The 22,322-nt window shown below is 36.4% G+C and overlaps 1 protein-coding gene across 12 annotated transcripts in view; it reads left to right on the top strand.

The window, feature by feature from the left end:
• PTBP3 (polypyrimidine tract binding protein 3) overlaps positions 1-22,322 on the top strand; it is a 131,290-nt gene that overhangs the window by 69,982 nt on the left and 38,986 nt on the right. For all 12 annotated transcript variants that reach the window (XM_034664290.1, XM_034664284.1, XM_034664289.1 and 9 more), the window contains 3 exons: positions 7,547-7,711; positions 17,468-17,578; positions 19,053-19,227. In XM_034664290.1, coding sequence (XP_034520181.1) covers positions 7,547-7,711; positions 17,468-17,578; positions 19,053-19,227 — 451 coding nt within the window. The remainder of the gene's footprint in view (positions 1-7,546; positions 7,712-17,467; positions 17,579-19,052; positions 19,228-22,322) is intronic.

The raw sequence follows: 22,322 nt of genomic DNA, 5'->3' as shown, positions 1-22,322 counted from the left end.
GTTTAAAAACTTTTTAACCTATTTTTCTTATACTTTTATGTTTTAGCTCTTTTTATTTTAATGTTAAAATTTTTGTTTTATTAGAAATATTTTGGCGTTGGGGAGTGAGGGTTAGGCTTTGGTCTTTTTTTTTCTTTTTAATTCCCAGTGACCAGTTTCTCCCTTATTGTTTTTTTTGGATAACCTATTTATTATTATCCACTCATGTGAAACTTGTCCTTTGTCAAGTTCTAGTTTTCTATACACTTGCTTTTCCCTACTTAAAATATACATATATACACTTACTAGACATTCATACACATTCTGCTTGCATGGCCCTGATACACCCGTATGTGTGGGCTGCTCATTTGGTGTGCACTCAGTGTCTAATTCAGACTACCTTTTGGATTCCATTCTCTTCCATTCCTGTTTACATGTCCCTAGGGCTAATGTCTCCAGTATTGATATATTGAATAGTGCACAGCCCTATTCTTTACTCTCTTTTCAGCCTTTAAATAGTTACTATATTCTTTTTTTTTTTTTTTTTAAGATTTTATTTCCTTTATTTGACAGAGAGAGAGACAGCCAGTGAGAGAGGAAACACAGGCAGGGCGAGTGGGAGAGGAAGAAGCAAACTCCCAGCAGAGGAGCCTGATGTGGGGCTCGATCCCAGAACGCCGGGATCACGCCCTGAGCTGAAGGCAGATGCTTAACGACTGAGCCACCCAGGCGCCCCTAAATAGTTACTATATTCTTAAAATTTATTTATTCATTCACTTTTTTTTTTTTTTTTTTTAAAGTAGGCTGCCTGCCTAGCGTGGAGCCCAGTGTAGGTCTTGAACTTACAACTCTGAGATTAATACCTGAGCAGAGATCAGGAGTCAGATGTTTGACAGACTGAGCCACCCAGGCACCCCCAACTAGTTACTATATTTTATTTTTTCTTCATATAGGATAGAATTATTTTGATAACTCCTTCCCCCGCCTCCTTCCCCCAAAAATTGGATTTGGGTTGATTTTATAGATTAATTTGAAGATAATTAACATATTTATATTACTCTCTGATTCTTTGGAGGAGGAAGTTATATTTTATGTCTTGTCTTTCTTTAGAGTTTTTAATTTTCTTTTTTTTTTTTTAAAGATTTTATTTATTTATTTGACAGAGAGACAGCCAGCGAGAGAGGGAACATAAGCAGGGGGAGTGGAAGAGGAAGAAGCAGGCTCCTAGCGGAGGAGCCTGATGCGGGGCTTGATCCCATAACGCCAGGATGACGCCCTGAGCCGAAGGCAGACGCTTAACCGCTGTGCCACCCAGGCTCCCCTAGAGTTTTTAATTTTCCTTCATACAAGTCATGGAAGTTTTCTTATTAGTTTGATTCCTAAATATGTTCATATAAGTCTTGAAGAAGTAATAAACAATTTAATAAAGTTCTTAAAGACTGGATTATTCTAAAGGGAAACTGTGAGAAATCTCAGTTGCTTGGCAACCAAAGCCAGCTGAAATGACCTAGTTTATTCTTAGATAGCCTTAATTTCTTCCCAGTGCCCTTTCCATTTTGTTACTTTTGTGCAGTTTTTATGCATTGATGTTTGATAAAATAATAATTTTTTGTTAATCAAAGTCCTACACCAAAGCTGAGGTCAGAATTGAAAGTACCTGTTTGCATATATAAAATCAAATGTCTTTTTATTCTGACAGCTCCAGAAAACTGATAAATTACTATTTCATTATCTTTTGTTCTCTGTATAGCGAGATAACCCAAAACATGTACATAACTTCTTTTCCAGCCTATGGACATACTTGCCAGAGGGTCAGGTGAATATCAAATATTTTTATCCTTTTATTTAATAAACTAAAATTTTAGATCATATTTTGAGGTACAGCATTTGAGAAATGGTTTTATTAATTATAGTCGTTATGGTATAGACAGGTTTTTTTGACCTTGTGGGTGAACATTTATAAATCTGCAAAGAGATAACCATGAAAGGATTTTCCCTAAAAATCTTGTCCTAAAAAATCATCAAGCTGTACACTTAAGATCTCTGCATTTTATTGTATATTCATTTCCATCTCAATTTTAGAAATGTGTTTTTCACATTACCCAGGTACATTTAAATTTTATATGAAGTATATTTGCCCTCCCCACTGCGATAAAATATTTGTTGATTTTCCCATCACACTACTGCAGTTTTCTTTATCAATAGTTATTACAACTATTCCAGAAAGTTTGTTTGTAAAACATTTAAAAATTAGGGGTACCTGGGTGACTCAGTGGATTAATCATCTGCCTTCGGCTCGGATCATGATCCCAGAGTCCTGGGATTGAGTCCCCCTGGTCAGGTTCCTTGCTCAGTGGGAAGTCTGCTTCTGTCTCTCTGTTTCTCCCCCCAGCTTGGTGCCCTTTTTCTCTCTCTCTAATAAATAAATAAAATCTTTTTTTTTAAAGCATCTAAAAATTATCTCCCATAGTAGGAATTCTGCTCTCTCATCATTTTTAGCATCAAAGGCACATAATATAAGTCAGCTATGTGAAAAAATCTCTTTATATTAAAAAAACATTTCTCGAGGCGCCTGAGTGGCTGAGTCAGTTAAGCGTCTGCCTTTGGCTCAGATCATGATCCTATCATATCGGACAGTGTNTCTTTTTCTCTCTCTCTAATAAATAAATAAAATCTTTTTTTTTAAAGCATCTAAAAATTATCTCCCATAGTAGGAATTCTGCTCTCTCATCATTTTTAGCATCAAAGGCACATAATATAAGTCAGCTATGTGAAAAAATCTCTTTATATTAAAAAAACATTTCTCGAGGCGCCTGAGTGGCTGAGTCAGTTAAGCGTCTGCCTTTGGCTCAGATCATGATCCTATCATATCGGACAGTGTAGATGTTGAACATTTCCATCATTACAGGAAACTCTGATGGACAGCACTATTTGTTCGTCTTCCATGTCTGTACTTACCTTTTGTTTGTGTGTACGTGTGTGAGAGAGACAGTTATAAAAACTACTTTAATGTTCTTGTCTTTTAATTTTAACTTCTGTATCAGTTCTGGGTCTTTTTTTTTTTAATTGACCCCCACCCCCCTCATCTAATTATAGGCTCAAAGTGGAAATCTGAATCAATTTTCAAACTTGAAAGCAGTAGAACCCTTTTTCCAAATAAGCTCTTACGGAGGAGCCCGTGTAAAATAGATGAGACAAACTGCTGTTTGAAGCAGGAATAGGATGCTCAGTTTTCCATACACATGGCTGTTTTATAAAGAGCATAGTTTTGAAAACTGGTGGTATAAAATTTTCAAATAATTATTCATATACTGTTTGTTCTCAAAGATGATGATTCTGTGGAAACTGCATGTTGGACAGTTTGTACATTACCTGATACATAAAAATCTGTATGGCCTAAAAATGCTGTTAAAAGGTATTAAAAAAAAGGCTGGGGGTGTCCCTGGGTGGCTCAGTAGTTTAAACGTGTCTGCCTTCGGCTCAGATCATGATCTCAGGGTCCTGGGATCAAGTCCTGCACCGGGCTTCCTGCTGAGCAGGGAGTCTGCTTCTCCTAGCCCTCTGCGCCCCCCACCGCTGGTGCACTCTCACTCTCTAATAAATAAATAAAATCTTAAAAAAAAAAAGTTGCATATAAGTATAAAAGTGGAAGTTGTTAAACTATTAAGCATAAAGAAAGTAAAAGCTAGCCAATTTTCCAAAAAGATATTTGTTTTGATGTTATTTATCATAGCATAATGTTGGAAAAACCATTTAACTCAAATTAGAGAGATGATATAATAAAGTAAAAGTAAAATCATGAAAACAAAACAAGAAATGTTAATTTAAAATAATGCAAAGAGTACTGTGATCTTTAAAATTGGAAGTAAATACAAAAAAAAGTGGTGGGATTTGTTTTTTTGTTTTTTTGACTTTTCATTTTGTGGTACAAGCATTTTTGATTAATTATCACCATTCTTAAGAAGTGATAAGTATGGAACAAGAGATTGATGAAAACTTGCATTTAATTTCATTTATCATTAACCATGGTTTTTTCCCTTCAGTTTTTCTTCTTTCACCTACTACATTTTCTAAATAATTGTTTTAATTTTTGAGACAGTCACAATTGGAAAAGATATAAAAAAAGTTGCAGATACAAAGTTGGAGATATAAATTTTGATTTCTTCAGGCATTTGTGAATAAGTTGTTAACCTGGTCTGTCTTCGTCGTGTAATACTTGAGTGTGCATGTGCCATAATCAAGGATATCCTCCTACACGACCAAAATACAGAGGTCAAAATTGGGAAATTGACATGATATATTATTTCCCATCAGTCCTCAGTTCCCATTGAGGTTTTGCCCATCATCCCAATAGTGTCTGTTAGAGCAAAACATTTAGAATCACACGCTCTGTTTAGAAGTCACGTCTTTTTTTTACTCTGAAACAGTTTTTTACTCTGTTTTTTACTCTGAAACAGTTCCTCAGTTTCTCTTTGACTTTCATGACCTTGATTTGATACTTTTGATAATTATAGTCAACCTATCTTCTAAGATTTGCCTCAGTTTGAGTTTATCTGGTAATTTCCTTGTGATTGCATTCAGTGTATATAGGTTTGACAGGGGCATAATATAAGTAATGTTCTTTTTTTTTTTTCATTGGATCTTATCAGGTGTCACATAATTTCAATTTGTTGCATTACTGATGTTGTGCTCTTCACTTCCTTTGATTAGGCTCCTGTTTGGCTTCTTCACTGTAAAGTTATGACTTACAAAGGGGCAAAGAGGAGTATTTTGGGGGAAGGTACTTTAAGGCAGTGTAAATATATTACTCCTTATCAACACTCAGTTTGTATCAATATAGACTCAAGATTTCTTCATTTAGTGTGTTATTACCTGTTACAATCACTATTTTGATTCTCAAACTGTCCTATATTTGGCCAGCGGGAGCCCCTTCAGGCTATCTTCTATGTTCATTTGGCATGTTCCCATAATTTTTGAATACTTCTTTGCATTCTGGTAAAAAAAACAAAACCCCGCAGAAACAAAAAAGTTACATACTCATTTTGTGCTTTCTTTGCTCCAGCTTTAGAACTAATAATTTTTTAGGGCACCCTAGTTCCTTTTAGTGGAGCATGCTGTTTAGAAACTTGTCTGCTAAACTGAGGGCTTCAGAGGGGAGGGGGGTGGGGGAATGGGATAGGCTGGTGATGGGTAGTAAGGAGGGCACATATTACATGGTACACTGGGTGTTATATGAAACTAATGAATCATCGAACTTTACATCAGAAACCAGGGATGTACTGTATGGTGACTAACATAATATAATAAAAAAACATTAAAAAAAAAAAACTTGTCTGCTGAATGAAGCCTTGCCATTTGCAACAACATGGATGGACCTAGAGGGTATTATGCTAAGTGAAATAAATCAGACAAAGACAAATATCATATGATTTACTTATATGTGGACTCCAAAAAATAAAACAAATGAAAAACAAAAAACAGACTCCTAAATACAGAGAACAAATTAGTGGTTGCCCCAGGGGGACATAGGTAGGGGGGCTGGCAAATTAGGCGAAGGGGATTAAGAAGTACAAACTCCCAGTTATAAAATAAAGGTCATGTGGATGAAAAGTACAGTAATATTGTACTAGTTTGTATGGTGGCAGTTGGTGACTACAGTTGTGGTAAGCATTGAGTCATATATAGGAGTGTCAAATCACTGTGTACACCTGAAACTAGTATAATATTGTACGTCAAATATACTTGAACAACAACAAAAATAATAAAAATTAAGAGTAGACCTGGGGTGCCTGGGTGGTTCAGTCATTTAAGGGACTGCCTTCGGCTCAGGGTCCTGGGACTGAGCCCTGAGTTAGGCTCTCTGCTCAGTGGAGAGCCTGCTTCTCCCTCTCCCTCTGCCCCTCCCCCTGTTTATGCTCTTTCAATCCCTCTCTGTCAGATAAATAAATAAAATCTTTCTAAACAAGAAAAAAGACTAGACCTTTCCAGGAGTCTGACAGAAGTGGGGTTCAGAATTGTGTCTGAGTGATTTTCAGATTTTCGTTAAGTAGATTGTGTTCAGGTGCCACTGTTTACAGTCTTCTGTGTGGCTCCAAACAAATCATTTAACCTATCTCAGACTGTTTTCTCATCTGAAAAATAGGAATGATAATAGTACATACCGCGGGGTGCCTGGTGGCTCAGTTAATTGACCAACTTGGGCTCAGGTCATGATCTAGGGGTCCTGGGATCAAGCCCTGCATCAGTCTCCATGCTTAGTGGGGAGTCTGCTTCTCCTTCTCCCTTTGCCCCTCCTCCTGCTCCTACTTTTTTTTCTTTCTCTCTCTCAAATAAACTAAATCTTTAAAAAAAATAGTAAATACCTCATAAATTGTTGTGAGAATTAAAGAGAGATTTGTATAGTGAGTACTTAGAATGATGCCTGCACATAGTGCTCCGTCAATGTTTAATTATACATAAATGTCTCCTAAGAAAAAAGAAGAAGCTTGTCTGCCTACCCCTGTTTGGGCCCTTACATCTCATACCAGGCTTTCGCACTATTGAATTGCCTCCTTACCCCATTCAGGCCCTCATGGGCCTGCTCTTCCTTCACTCTGCTCGGACTGTCTTCACTATATTAGTCCACACTATGTGGACCCTTTCCTGACTCTCCTTGGGCTCTGACACTCCTGCCCAGGCTATTCTCTTCTGGTTGTCTTTCTTACCCTTCTCATATTCCTCATGTTCTTATGTCTAGCAGTGAGCCACTCCCACACATAGATACCTTTCATACCTTGTTTGGGCTCAGGTTCCCCTTGCCAGGCAGCCCTACCACAGAGATGATCTGCTGACATTGCTCAGGCTCTGATGCTCACTCCAGGATGCCTTCCTATAGGGTTACATTCCTGACCCCCTCTGAACCACCATAGCTCCTCTCTTCCATATTTGCATCTATCACATGCCACCCAAAGGTTTTAGAACCCAGTTGTTAGGGAGGGAAAAAGAAGAGGGACTTCAGTGGTTTTTAAGTCATCTTTAATGTTATTTTCACATTTTTTAAATTGTCATTTCAAAATTAGGAAATAAAAAGGCTACTGGGTGGCTCAGTCAGTTGAGCATTCAGCTCTTGGTGTTGGCTCGGATCATGATCTCATGGCTCATGGGATGGAGCCCCACATCAGCTCTGCGCTCAGCATGGAATGTGCTTAGGATTCTCTCTCTCCTCTCCCTCTGCCCCCACCCCAAGCCCCATTCACGCTCTCTCTCTCTCTAATAAATAATTAAATCTTTTTTAAAAATTAGGAAATAAAAATCATCTCCAAATTTTCCTCCTTTTTTGCCATGTGTTTTTTTTTTTCATTTCTTCAAGTAAATTTAAGCACCTTTCTTAAAGATTGTGTCATTGTTAAAAGAAAGCAAGTCTTTTGAATCTTAACTGATTACAGATTTAGGATATGTGCATCTAGAGAAAGGAGATATGTATTTTTATTTAACTATATAACTTCATAGTACTTTACATCAAATGATGTTTAGGATTCATGTAATGCTTCGGTGTAACTAAAAGTTCTCATTTTGGATTGTTTTATAGAGAGCCCAAGCTGCACTGCAGGCTGTCAGTGCTGTCCAGTCGGGAAATCTGGCCCTTCCTGGAGCTCCTCCCAATGAAGGCACAGTCCTGCCTGGGCAGAGCCCTGTGCTCCGAATAATTATTGAAAACCTCTTTTACCCTGTTACTCTGGAAGTTCTTCATCAGGTAAAGTGGAACAACACTCTAAGAGGCACATGTGACCTCCATAACTTTTGATGTTTTATTATCTGTAGCGTCTTTTTGGTTGTTGATTTTGGTTGGTGTATTTGTTTAAATAATAATAATAATAAAAAAACCTTCAACATCCTATTTCATGTAAGAAATAGCATCAGAGATAATTTTTTTAAAGACATTATTTGAGAGAGAGAGCACATTTCTTTATTTGAGAGAGAGGGGGAATGAGAGGGAGAAGCAGAATCCCCGGTGAGCAGGGAGCCCGACATGGGGCTCGATCCCAGAACCCAGGGATCATAACCTGAACCAAAGGCAGATCTTTAACCGATTGAGCCACCCAGGCATCCTAGAGATAATTTTTTGATAGCTTCCTTTTTCTGACTAAAATACTTGATTTAAAAGGGTATATAAGAAATTCTTCTTTTATTACATAAGCATTAAAATGGACAAAGCATAGAATCCTATGAAAAGCAGTGGTAATAGTTATTCCTAGAAAGTAAAATCAATATACAAAACAACTAATTTATTTCTATTGACTCCTTCTTACATATGAGTATTTTCATTTTAAAAACTCTGAAAGAAAGGTATGTGATAACTCTGCATATGTAAAATGGAAGTATCATATTAAATACTGACTGATTTTCATAGGCTACCCATTAATGTGTCCAGCCTGTTGTCATAAAAGGCACTCCACCAAATCATGGCCTACTATGAATATATCAAATTTAAGAACTGGAAACTCACTTAGTTGTGTAATTTTGTAGTAAATAAAACAGACTCCAATAATTGATTGATTGAATATTGTAGAGAGTAATCGAAGAGCCATTTAGAACGCAGGCCTCCTAATATGAAGTCCAGTGTTTGTTTTGTATGCTTGTTACATTTTTAACTAATACTCCGTATATATATATATCCTCAAAATGTACAGTTACTTGGTAATCTGTATGCATGAACATTGACATCTGGCCCAAAAACTTAAGTTAGTTTTTGTCCTCTTTTGCTACATATTGATTCCATCTCATTATATCTGTCAACCCATATATTAAAATGTTAAAAACAGTAAAACATGCTTATTTTTCATATTTATATCTCAATATATATTGCACAGCATGATACCAAGTCAGTCCAGAATCATTTAACTCTTTTCTAAACCTTTGGATTTGCACTAAGTGAAGAATTATAGGGGTGTGGATGTGCACGTGTATTTAAGAATTGAATTGCATTCCATCCTAGTCTCACATTTTATAAATAAGGAAACTGGGGTTCTTACATTTCCCACAGTCATCGTACTAATTGGCAATAAAGCTCAGATATATTTCCCAATACAGTTCCTGTGCCATGCGTGTATATATCAAAATATACTGTTTATTAGGCCTACTGTGTTCCCTAAGATAGCTTTTTGCAAGACTTTTTCTAAATATATGCATTTGTGAAGGGTGTCTTAGGGCTTTAACAGTGCTGTCCACAGCCACCCTCATTCCTTGAAAGGATTCAGCAGTTGCTTAAGTGATTGGCTTCTTGGTTCTGGTAGATTTTCTTCTCTTGTTTATCCCAGAGAGTCATTGAACACTCTGTGATCCATCAGCAGCGTTTGTTTGCTTTTATAACCATAACATTAAAGCTACTGCTAACTTACACTGTTTTACAAAAGGTGTTCTTGTATCTGTGGCTCGGTGTTGCCATCAAACAGCCTTGAATTTAGCTACCGTCCTGTGGTCCTGTGCCGTCATTCCAGTTATTTCCCTGGGAGCAGTAACAAACCTTTCTTCTCTCCCAAAAGATCATGGGGTCTTTCAGGGTGAAGAGGAGTGATTCCGAGAGTCCTCAGTAGTAGCTATTGGGGTAGGACTCTCAGCCTTTCAGTTACTGCATTCCATTGTTAAATCCTCCTTCCCATTGCTGGTAGAATAAAACCAAAGTCCTTACCAAGGCCTTTCAGGTTCCCACATGCAGACCTCTCCACATTTCTTTAACCTCATTTCCTAATACTTTTCTGCTTTTTTAGCCCCCAGCTTTCTGGCCCTTTGACCGTTTCTCCTCTCCCCCGCCCCCAGTTATTTCCTGTCTTAGTCCATTTCTATTTCTTAGGCCTGGAACACTCTTCACTGAGATAGTCACTGAGTTGAATCTACATCATTCAGTTTTCAGGTCAAATTTACCTCCTCAAAAAATAGAAGGAATAAATTAAGCATTTTGATTCTGTTAGAGCCAAAGGTGCTCAGAGAGGCTGTGAGGACAGAGCCTCTGTGGGATTTCCACCTCAGGGGGCTTCAGCATCACTCTCTAATTAGTTGAGGGAAATTTTCTAGAGGAAGTAGGTTTCAAGAGTGATCTGACAGATATGGTGACCCCGGTAGGCTCTAGAAAGATTTGCAAAATAGAATGTTACCTGTCCACTCTTGCTGTCATTTGAAATCTATGTTCCATTTCCGATGAAATGTATAAAACTGTAAAAAAAAAAAATGTTTTTACCTCCTCAGTCTTTCTCTAATTACATTAAGCTGTCTCCTCTGGCACTCTGTATCATTAGCCAACTAAAGTGTAGTGTAGCATAATGATTAAGTATACAAGGTCTGGAGCTGGTTTGAATCCTGGCTCTATCACTTACTATCTCTATAACCCTGGGCAAGTTACTTACCCTCTCTGTATCTTTTTCTTACTTGTATGCATTTAAAGCCCCTAGAGAAGTGTACATAATTAAGGTATATATTAGAAAGGTACATATTAAGTGCTCAAGAAGTGTTAGCTGTAATTATCAGATGCTAGTAAATTGCATTGTAAGAAACTGATCCTTGCCCTTATTGTCTTGTGCTTAAGATATAATTTCATAAGCAGTAGCATAAAATGTGATGAATATTGTGACGGAGGAGTACATGGAAGTGTGGATTTGGTTGCTCCTGTTATAATTAATTAGCAGATTATTTTATACTTTTTGCTGGAGAGTTGGCATTAGCTTAACTGTTCTCTAACATCTATTGAAGGTAGTGTTTTTTCTTTAGCTCATGGTAAGGGGATTGAGTGAGATGGGAGCAGTGCTATTTCAGGTAAGGAAAGTTAAGGGAGCTTTTCAGTATGATGACATTGAGCAGAGGCTTGAAGTATGTGAGGGTGTAAGTTATGTGTACATGTGGTAGATAATGATCTAGTCAGAAAGAACAGGACGTGCAAAGTCCCTGAAGTGAAAGTGTCGTTGAGGCTATGTCATTGTAGTGTAAAAAGTAGGAAAGCCATACATGATAGAGAAGGGATTAAGGATCCAGCTGATGGGAAGTTATTAGAGGATTTTGAGTAGAGGAGTAAAATGGTAGATTTTTGTTTCAATGGAATCGCTTTTGTTGCTATGTTAAGAATAAACTGTAGGTGGGGCGCCTGGGTGGCACAGCGGTTAAGCGTCTGCCTTTGGCTCAGGGCGTGATCCTGGCGTTATGGGATCGAGCCCCACATCAGGCTCTTGCTCTTCCGCTATGAGCCTGCTTCTTCCTCTCCCACTCCCCCTGACTGTGTTCCCTCTCTCACTGGCTGTCTCTATCTCTGTGGAATAAATAAATAAATTCTTTAAAAAAAAAAAAAAAAGAATAAACTGTAGGCATAAGTGGACGATGTTGGCATAGTCCAGGTGAGAGACGGTGGTGAGACCCACATGAGGATGTGGTCACAGGAAGTGATGATTATGCATGTATTTGGAAGGATTTGCTGATGGGTTGAATAGATGTGGATTAAGAAGAAAAAGAGGAATAATCAAGAATGCCTTCCAGATTTTGGGTGTGAGCCTCTGGTAAAATACAGCGATCTTGTACTAAGATAGTGAAGACTGAATGAAGGGGCAAAGAGATTCAGGGCAGGGGTGGGAGATAGTGTTTTAGACATGTTGAGTTTCCTATTAGGCATCCAAGTGATAGATGTTGAATAGACTGTTGGGAAATAGGTCTGGATTGGGTGCAAGAATTCAGGGCTGGAGATTTGGTTATCAGCATGTCGTTGGTAATTAAAGCCATTGGATTAGATGACATCACCTAGAGAGTATTTATAGATAAAGAAGGCATTTTTCGACTAATCCGTAATGTAAATTCAACCCTGCATACTAAAAAATTTCTTTGTGCACAGAAATAGTTCAAAACAGTGTTCTCACATAGTCCCATTACTTCCAAGTGCTGTTATTTATGGGGATCTTTAATGAATGTCCAATAGATGAATGTCTTCGGGATACAGGATAAAGGACTGATCTTTTTGAATTGCATAGCAAAGAAAAATAACTTGCAAAAAGCAATTATTATGATATTAAAAGAGTCAGTGCTGGTAGTATAAAATTCTGGTTCTTATGTCTTACTGTTTTTTGGGTACAAAAACTGTTGTAAACAAATTATGGCCAGTACACTTTTTACAAGTGAATATAAATGAACTTTTTCAGTTTCTGGTAAGTGCTACATTTATAAAAATTACCATGAAGATTAATTTTACCTGACTTTGATCTTTAGTATTCTCTTCATCCCATTTTAAAGTCTGAAAAGATTAAAATGCACAGGAGACATCAAGAGTTGAGTCTATGTGTTTGTTTATGTTTATGACAGAAAAATAAATATATTAGGGAAATAGAGTCAAAGAGTCAAATTATTATTGTAATCAATATTAATAAATCCATATATATTAAACTTTCCTGGATGTTAACTTATGAGGCCAAATTTGTTTAAAATTCAGTATTTTGGTAATTATGAAAAGATGTTAAAAATCACACTTGAGGCATTAGCCTGGATTCCTGATGTTGGTCCTCACTTACTTTATTAAAAAGTATCTGATTGGGGCGCCTGGGTGGCACAGCGGTTAAGCGTCTGCCTTCGGCTCAGGGCATGATCCTGGCGTTACAGGATCGAGCCCCACATCAGGCTCCTCTGCTATGAGCCTGCTTCTTCCTCTCCCACTCCCCCTGCTTGTGTTCCCTCTCTCGCTGGCTGTCTCTATCTCTGTCAAATAAACAAATAAAATCTTTAAAAAAAAAAAAAGTATCTGATTGATCTTTGTAGTGCCTCTCTCAGCAAATACAATCCAGGGGACTCTAAATAACTATACATGATTAGCCAGTTCAGTCCATTTATATTCTGTTAGCACATTCAGTTAAAAATCACACAGCCAAACAGCAGTCAGAAAATCTGAAATTTAAGTGAAAATTAACTAGGTTCTATGTGTAATTTAGTGTACAGTTACTCCAAATTTGAGAATAAATTATATGTTCTTACTATTTCATTAATGAGATATTTTACATCAAAAATGTTTATTTTTTTATTTTTTAAAGATTTTATTTAATTATGTATTTGTCAGAGAGAGAGAGAGAGAGAGTACAAGCAGGGGGAGCAGCAGGCAGAAGGAGAAGCAAGCTCCCCGCTAAGCAAGGAGCCAGATGTGGGACTCGATCCCAGGCCCCTGAGACCATGACCTGAGCCAAAGGCAGGCGCTTAACCGACTGAGCCACCAAGGCATCCCAGTGTTTATTGTTTTTAAAAAACTGCATGTTGCCGTAATTCTCCAATCAGGTCTGAGTATAATTCTTTATCAGTCAATAATAAGCATTTACTGTGTACCTGTTTATATGCCAAGAATTGTACTCTGTGATATGGAAATTATTAAGACAAGGTATATACCTTCAAGGAGCTTTCAGTCTAATTACAGGAGACAGCTATGTAAACAAATGTATGGTACAATGTAAGTAAAACAAAGTAATTATATATGAGACTAAGCAGGAAGTAATACTCAGGAAAGAGAATTAACTCTGTTAATAATTGGGAGAAGCAGAGAATTTTCTGGTGGCATTACTTCCTGAGCTGAGTTTTGGAAAAGGTAAATGAAAATATACTAGGTTAGGTACAGAGTTCTAAGAAAAGGGAACACCCACATGTGTAGGCTTGGAAGTCTGAAACCACTTGGCATATGTAGAGAACTGTAGACAACTGCACATTGTTGGTGTAAATAATGGGATATAAAAAGTATCAGGAATGTGTTAGAGAGGTATACCAGGGCAAAATTATATATGATATAATCTTGTAGTTTAGAATACTACCTGTGGCTGCAGTAAAAAGTCTGTTACTACTCCTTTAGCCAACACTCATTTGATGCACTTACAATATTTAGATTGGGGTGGGTGTGTGTGAGTGAGACCACAGTATCACCAAAGGAGGAAATGAAGAAAATACAAGACCTTTTCCCAAGAATACTTACATCTTAAAGAAGATACAATATCAAATCTATATTCTTTGATAGCTGAAAAGAAGGCAAATTTGGTATTCCTTTTTTTTTTTTTTTAATTTTATGTATTTGTTTGAGAGAGAAAGAGAGACAGCATGAGTGGGGGTGAGGGAGGAGAAGTAGACTCCCCGCTGAGCAGGTAGGCTGCTGCAGGGCTTGATCAGGACCCCAAGATCATGACCTGAGCTGAAGGCAGACACTGAACTGACTGAGCCACACAGGCATCCCAATTAAAGAGGGAGGACCATTTGGCTATTAAGGACATTCATAGGTACTATTTGATAATAGCAATTTGGTATTCTTTTATAAATTCTAAGAATATTATCTAGAACACACAAGTGTGCTGAAGAAATGCTGTGACACAACCAAAATTTTTATTAAAAATAGAAAAACAAATTCCTAATGTTTTTCAAAATAAGTAAACGAGAGATTAAGATCCCAAAGTTCTAAATATGACCATTATTAAATTAGATAAAAATTTTAAAGAATTTTAATAAAGAACCCTCAGACGATCTAACTTTAAGTAATAACATTTTTTGGTTAGCCCTTCTAAGACACATTGGCCACAAATCTTATTGAATGGTGCTGTCTCCTCTAAGAAGTGTCCGACTCTGGGGCGCCTGGGTGGCGCAGCTGAGCGTCTGCCTTCGGCTCAGGGCATGATCCCGGCGTTATGGGATCAAGCCCCACATCGGGCTCCTCCGTTGTGAGCCTGCTTCTTCCTCTCCCACCCCCCCTACTTGTGTTCCCTCTCTCCCTGGCTGTCTCTATCTCTGTCGAATAAATAAATAAAATCTTTAAAAAAAAAAAAAAGTGTCCGACTCTGAGCTGATTATATGTGAAAGAATATTTTGCCAAAAATTAATATTTGGACTTTAGGATTGTTTATTTTATTTTGAGGGGTTTAAAATACATGTAAGTTTTACCATTTTAACCACTTTTAAGTGTGTGGTTCAGTGACATTAAGTATACTCACATTGTTTTGCAGTTATCACCAAACATCTTATATCTCCAAAAATTTTTTTATTTTCCTAAACCGAAACCAATTACACAATAATTTCCCAGTCCCCCTTTCTCTCAGCCCTTGGTAACTACCATTCTACTTGCTGTCTCTGTGAATTTGACTATTCCAGGTTACTCATGTAAGTGGAATCATGCATAATTTGTTATTTTGTGACTGGCATATTTCACTTACATGTCTTCAAGGTTCATCCATGATGTAGCATGTGTCAGAATGTCCTTCCTTTAAAAGGCTGAATAATATTCCATTGTATGTATTTACCACATTTTTGTGGATGGACATTTAGGTTGCTTCCATCTTTGCAAGTAAGGCTGTTGTGAACATGGATGTACAAAAAGCTCTTTGAGTCCCTGCTTTAAGTTCTTTTGGGTTTATACTCAGAAATGGAATTGTTGGATCATATGGTAATAGTACTTTTTTAATTTCTTTGAAGAATCACCATACTGTCTTCCACAGCAGCTACACCATTTTACATTCCCGCCAGCAGTGCACAAGGGTTCTATTTTCTCCACATCCTCCCCAACACTTGATACTTCTCATCCCTTTTCCTTTTATTTTTATTCATAACGCTTTTTTAGATGAGGCATCATGTTATTTATTACTGATGTTTTTGTTTGTCCTTGTTTTTAATAATAGCTGTCCTAATGGGTGTGAAGTGGTATCTCATTGAGTTTTTATTTGCATTTCCCTAACGATTAGTGATGTTGAGCATCTTTTCGTGTGTTTATTGGCTATTTAAGTCCTTTGCTGATTTTTAAATTGGATTTTTGTTGTTGAATTATAGGAGACTTTATACATTCTGGATTATTGGGTGTATGATTTACAGATATTATCTCCTGTTTTGTGGGTTGCTGTTTTGCTCTGTTGATAGTATCTTTTGAGCATAAAAGTTCTACATTTTCATGTAGTAGAATTTACCTAATTTTTCTTTTTGTTGCCCGTGCTTTAGGGTAATTATTATTTTTTAAAGATTTTATTTATTTATCTGATAGAGAACCCCAAGCAGACACCCCACTGACCCATTGAGTGCAGAGCCCCATGCGGGACTTGATCTTACGACCCTGAGATCATGACCTGAGCCAAAATCAAGAGGTGGATGCTCAACTGACTCAGCCACCCAGGCACCCGTAGGGTATTTATTATTGATCATTTTTTGTGGTAATTAAAAGGGAGGACCATTTGGCTATTGAGGACACTCATAGATAGTATTTGATAATAGCAAATTCTTACCAGCATAGGGAATACTTATCTTTTTATTTTTAGAAGCAGAAGGACAGATTTTTGGCTCAGTAAGATCCAAATTTAAGATGGGATGTCAGAGGAAAACAAAGTGCATTGTAGTAACCCTGGCCAGGAACCTTTGTGGTGGTGGGATAGAGGAAATATTTTAAGAGTATTTTTTAACCAGGGATCTGTCAGGAAATCTTCCCCACACTCTGTTTATTCCTCTTTTCCAAAGACACTTCAGAGAGGCCTTCTTCGACTATTCTTGCACCTTCCCAACTTGCATTCCAATTCACTTTCATCCCTTTTCCTTTTATTTTTATTCATAACACTTTTTTATGATGAGACATCATGTTATTTATTTATGGTCTATCCTTCCTCAGGGCGGAGACTACTGATTTCCCAGGGCTTAGAACAGTGCTCTCTAAATATTGAATGAATTATTAGAGCAGCCTCTAGAGGAACATTTTGTAGTTTCTCTGCCTATAAAAATCTCAAGAAATGGGTGCTGATTCTCAGGGTGAAACAGTTGATCCGTAGGACTCTTCCACTTCCATTCATATGCTTTGTAACACCATTAATTCCTATTGTAGTATCATGTTCTTAGTACTGTGCCATTTAGGACGTACTGTAAAATAGGTTAAATACTTGAGTGCTTTTTGTCAGGCACTGTTTTAAGCCATGCATGGATGTAAGTCATTTTTGTACCAACAGTTTTGTGGGTTTTTTTTTTTTAAAGATTTTATTTATTTTTCAGAACGAGCACAAGCAGGGGGAGCGACAGGCAGAGGCAGAGAGAGAAGCAGGCTCCCCGCTGAGCAGGGAGCCCAATGCGGGGCTCAATCCCAGGACCCTGAGATCATGGCTTGAGCCGAAGGCAGACGCTTAACCAACTGAGCCACCCAGGCATCCCTGTACCAACAGTTTTAATAGAGGAAATTATTTTCATTTAAAAATGGAATTCATGAATCAAGTTGTATTTTTAAAGCTACGTTAGCCTAGGGGCGCCTGGGTGGCACAGCGGTTAAGCGTCTGCCTTCGGCTCAGGGCGTGATCCCAGCGTTATAAGATCGAGCCCCACATCAGGCTCCTCTGCTATGAGCCTGCTTCTTCCTCTCCCACTCCCCCTGCTTGTGTTCCCTCTCTCGCTGGCTGTCTCTATCTCTGTCAAATAAATAAATAAATAAATCTTTTTTAAAAAAATAAATAAATAAAGCTACATTAGCCTAATTTTTCCTTAGATTTAACCTACTGTGAACTTTTTCCAGATATTTTCCAAATTTGGCGCAGTCTTGAAGATTATCACCTTTACAAAGAATAATCAGTTTCAGGCCTTGCTTCAGTATGCTGACCCAGTGAATGCACATTATGCCAAAATGGTAATTATGATCTTTTTTCATTTTTCATTTGTTAATCAGTCACTTCAGTGATACCAAAGAATGCCATCACATCTCCCTTGTTGCAGTTCACCATGTGTTTTTAATTATAGTGAAGTATACACAATATAAAATTTACTGCTTTTTCAAGTAATTAGCCATATGCTTTTTCAAGTAATTAGCTAAAAATTACTTTCTTTATATGAAATGGTTTCTTTATATGAAATGGTTTCAGATCATTTTTGGGACTCATGATCTTTGGGATTCATTTCTGTCATACGTAAAGTCTAGAGTTGAGCACAGTATTCCTGATAAAATCTGACTAATAAAGTGGAGTTATCTTTTTCCTTGTGTCTTCGTTTTCTTCTATTAGCCCAAGATTGGTTGATTTCACTATTTTTGTAACGATATTTACTATTGAATTTTGTTGAGCTCTGAATTGAAGATACTACATTTTAGGAAGTTTGCTGCTGTTGGTTTATATTGTCTTTTTTTTTTTAGTACACAAGTGTTTGACTTTTGAGAAGGTATAAAATTTCATATTCAATTTGGTTATATTTGACCCATGTCCTACTGAGATCTATTCCTTACCTTAATTCTCTCTTGTATCAGTATCTGAATTATTTCTTATTTCTTTTCAAAGGTAGGGACTAAGGTTTTTAGTAGTTTTGTGTACACTGTCTGCCTCTTGATTAGGAATATAGACTTTATATTTGCTGTACCCTTTGCCTGTATATATTATTTTATATCTTTATGATGATGTGTGTACTCATCAGTAACTTACTTTAAGTGTTTTTTGTATATTTGCATTTTCTTACGTGTTTTGTTTTCTGGTTTCTGTTTTTATAAATTTGAGCATTTGTGGAAGTCAAGTGGCTGCAAATATCCCTTTGATAAGTTTTCATTATTGTGAAGGGAGGGATTGCTCATCTTTGGTCTTATATCAGAACTGACTGCAAAATTTCCCTCAGATATTATTGAAACTGTTATAAAATAACTTTACAAGAGAAAAAAAAAACAAGAGATAGATACTTCATATGTTAAAGTTCTGACAAGTTCCATTTACAAAGGCTTTATTTCATCTTAACCTATATAAAGTATACTAAAAAATTAATATAATGTGAAATATAAAATCAAATCATCTTTAAACATTTGTTGTGGATAAAATAGCCATAATGATAGCTAGTACAATGCTCAGTAATGTATATTTTCCCAAGCCTTTACATTTCTCTTCTTTCATTTGATCTTACCATAGACAAGATAGGGATTATTATAACATTGTGAAAAACTGAGATTTTCTTTTTCTCTCTTATGTTCACATAGTGAGTGGCAGAGGTAAAAGTAACACAGGTCTTTGGTTTTTAGTCCATTGCTCTCTGCTTTACACCTGATTGCCAATCTGTGTCAAAGTAGAGGCTACTTGATTTATCAGTGTTGTTGTCTTGCAAAACATCAGTCCCTTTCTTACATGCTTTAGGCTCTGGATGGCCAGAATATCTATAATGCATGCTGCACTCTGCGTATTGACTTCTCCAAGCTCACCAGCCTTAATGTGAAATATAATAATGACAAAAGCAGAGACTTCACTCGTTTAGACCTTCCTACTGGTGATGGCCAGCCATCCCTTGAACCCCCTATGGCTGCTGCTTTTGGTGAGTAGTTCCATTTTGGGTCACAAAGCAAGTTTTCTGAAGTTACAGGTTTATTTATTAATCCATGTATATCATCCTTATCTTCTTGGATTCTCTCAGGATTTCTAAAGGAAAGAAAAAAATCTTGGAACAGAATGTGTCCATTAATTAAATCTTAATATTAGTAGATTCTATTAGTTGGCAAAACAATTGAATATCTAAAATTGAGTTAAAAATTTATTTTCTAACATTAATCTTACTCATTTGTTTATAAGCCATACAACCATTTGCTTCAGATTAGTAGTTTTACATATTAACATTGCTTTGAATGTGTTGATTTATAGCCACAGAACATTGATATAAGTGCTCTTGAGAGAAATACTTTTCTCTTTTGAAGTAGTGGTATTTTAAAACAAGTGCCTAAATTAGTGGTAAGTTCTTACTTTATTCAGAGAAGAGGATTTATTTTATTTTGTTTGGCTTTTTAAATATCAGAACTCCTGTCTTTACCTTAAATTTGTGTGAAGTTGTATTTTTTCATTAACAAAAACACAGCCTTCTGAATTGTCTCTGCACATATTGATCTGAAAGTTCTCTTCTTTTATTGAAAATTAGTTATCAGTAGATTTATACTTTTAAAACAAAAAAGGAAGAAGCAGTAGATGGCCCAGTTGGATTTGTCATTAGGTTAATATATGTTATTTTTTGGTTTTACAACCCTCAAAAGTGTGGTTTATTATCTGGATAAAGTATTAAATTTTATTACCCTTTGTGATTGGTTTCTCTTTCCCAAATGACACCATGAAATATTGCTCATTGAGGCCTTAAGTGGTACTTAGTCCATCTTTATTGTACAGGTGAGAAAAGTGAATCCTTAGCCAAATGTCCAGCATTTTCTGGAAAATAGTTTGTAACTTTATTTTAAAGTAAAAGCTTTTTGTTATTTATAACTGGAAAAAGCCAAGTGAGTTGTTCAGCTCATGTTCCTAAATGGTTAAAGTTTCTGTTTTGGTCTAACCAGATTTTTGTGTTATAATATTTGTTACCAGCCTCTACTTAGCATGTCCGATTTGGCAGAGCCCAAAGGTCTTTGTAATCATAATTTCGGTAATACATGATAGAAATTGAGGCTGTCATTCAAGCTACCAAAACTTGGCTATCAAATGCAGAACTGTAATTATTCCAATATTTGAATATATACTGTTGATGTAAATAATGTCATGCATTGTGGGAGGAGGACATTTAAAAAATACGATCAAGAATTTTGGTTTCTGAATATAAAATATCAGAATATTAACATCTTTTTTCATTGTTTTAATAAATCTCATTGCAAAGTAGTGTCTACACCTCAAGATAACTGATTCATCAACAGAGAATAATAATATTTTTTTGAGTATTATGTGAATATTTGCTCTGCTTCTCACTGATATTTGACACGCTTCACTGTTGCCTTCTTTTTTCTCTTGGCTTCTGCAGTACCACTCTCCTGACTTTTTCCAACGTCAGTATCTGTTCTTTTTTTTTAATGTTCTTCACAGTTCCTAGGGTTAATCCGTAAGCACTGTGCCCGTTTTTAGTAATATACATTATACCATTAGAAAAGCTTCTAAAATATGCAAATATATTTCTTAACACCCATGTAGTTATCACCCAGGTTAAGAAATAATATATTTATACATCCTGAAGATGCACTCTTTGTAGCCCTCTCATTGATTATGTTCCCTCCTCCCCTGCCCCAGGATGATCAGTCTCAAATTTGGTGGTGATCATTCTTTTGCTTTTCTGCTTTTTCCTCGTGTGTGTTTTTCTTACCACGCATTATGGAGCCTTAAGTGCTAATTTAAACATTTTTCCTCCTTTATTTAGAATTTTATGTAAATGGCATCATGCTCCTCATCTTCTTTTGTGACTTGTGATTCATTCATATTTATGTCTGTATGTATGTGGCTATTGCTTATTCATTCTCAGTACTGTCAAGTGTATAGATATTCATTTTATGGATATATCACAGTTTGCTTATCCATTCCTCTGTTGATAGATATTTGGGTTGTTTTAACTTGAGGCTATTATGGACAATGCTACTGTGAGATTTTCCTGATCACCCATGAGAGTGAACATACTTTCGGCTATTCTCCCTTGTGAATTTTCTCTTTAACTTTGTTGCAATTTTTTTGTTTGGTTTCTTGTTTTTTCTTATTTTCTTTTTGTGGAAAATATTTTTATGTATGTCCTACCTACTAGTCCTTTGTTGGTTATATGTGTTGCAAATAGTTTCTTCCATTTTTGGCTTACTGGTTTATTCTTGTCATGGTGTTTTTATTTAGTCAAATTTATTTGCCATTTCCTTTATATTTGTGTTTTTTATGTCTTGTTTAAGAAATCCTTTGTTACCAACCATAAGAAGCTCTTAATCATAGGAAACAAACTGAGGATTGCTGGAGGCGACTGGGGTGGTGGGGGGATGGGGTATCTGGCTGATGGACATTAAGGGGGGCACATGATGTAATGAGCCCTGAGTGTTATATAAGGCTGTGATGAATCACTGACCTCTACTTCTGAAACCAATAATACATTACATGTTAATTTTTTTTAAATATATATTTTTTAAAAAGTTGAAGTTTGTACGTTAGGAACAAGAAAGTTTATAAGAAGGGATAGATATCTACCTATTATTTAATATACCAAATCACTGCTGAATTCAGAGAAAGGTCTATACATTAAACAAAATCATTAGCTTTAGCATAGGCCATTGAGCTACAAAGCCAAGGAAAGTGTATTCTTTAGTTTAGAAGCCAGAGTCTAGTACCACTGCTTGATAGGGGTTGGGAAGCAGTTACAGATTACCAAGGAAACCATTTTCACAGGTGACCTGAAAAAAATGTGGTTTTTTTCCCCCAAAAGGATCTAGGTCTGTTTTAGTAGCTTGAAAACTGTTTGGAACTGGATTAATGAATTCAATTCAAGACTGAATGAATGAATCTGTGACTAAAACCGATTATTTTTTCTTTATCATTATTTTCATTGTTCAGTAGACTAAAATTAATGAACTGTAGCTTCATCATTTAACTAGCTGTGTGACTTTGAGCAAGTTGTGGAACCTCTGTGTATCCCAGTTT

Source organism: Ailuropoda melanoleuca, chromosome 7 (genome assembly GCF_002007445.2).
Source record: "Ailuropoda melanoleuca isolate Jingjing chromosome 7, ASM200744v2, whole genome shotgun sequence".
NCBI lineage: Eukaryota > Metazoa > Chordata > Mammalia > Carnivora > Ursidae > Ailuropoda > Ailuropoda melanoleuca.
The sequence above is the reverse complement of the archived record's forward strand: the minus strand, read 5'-3'. Positions and strand labels throughout refer to the sequence as shown.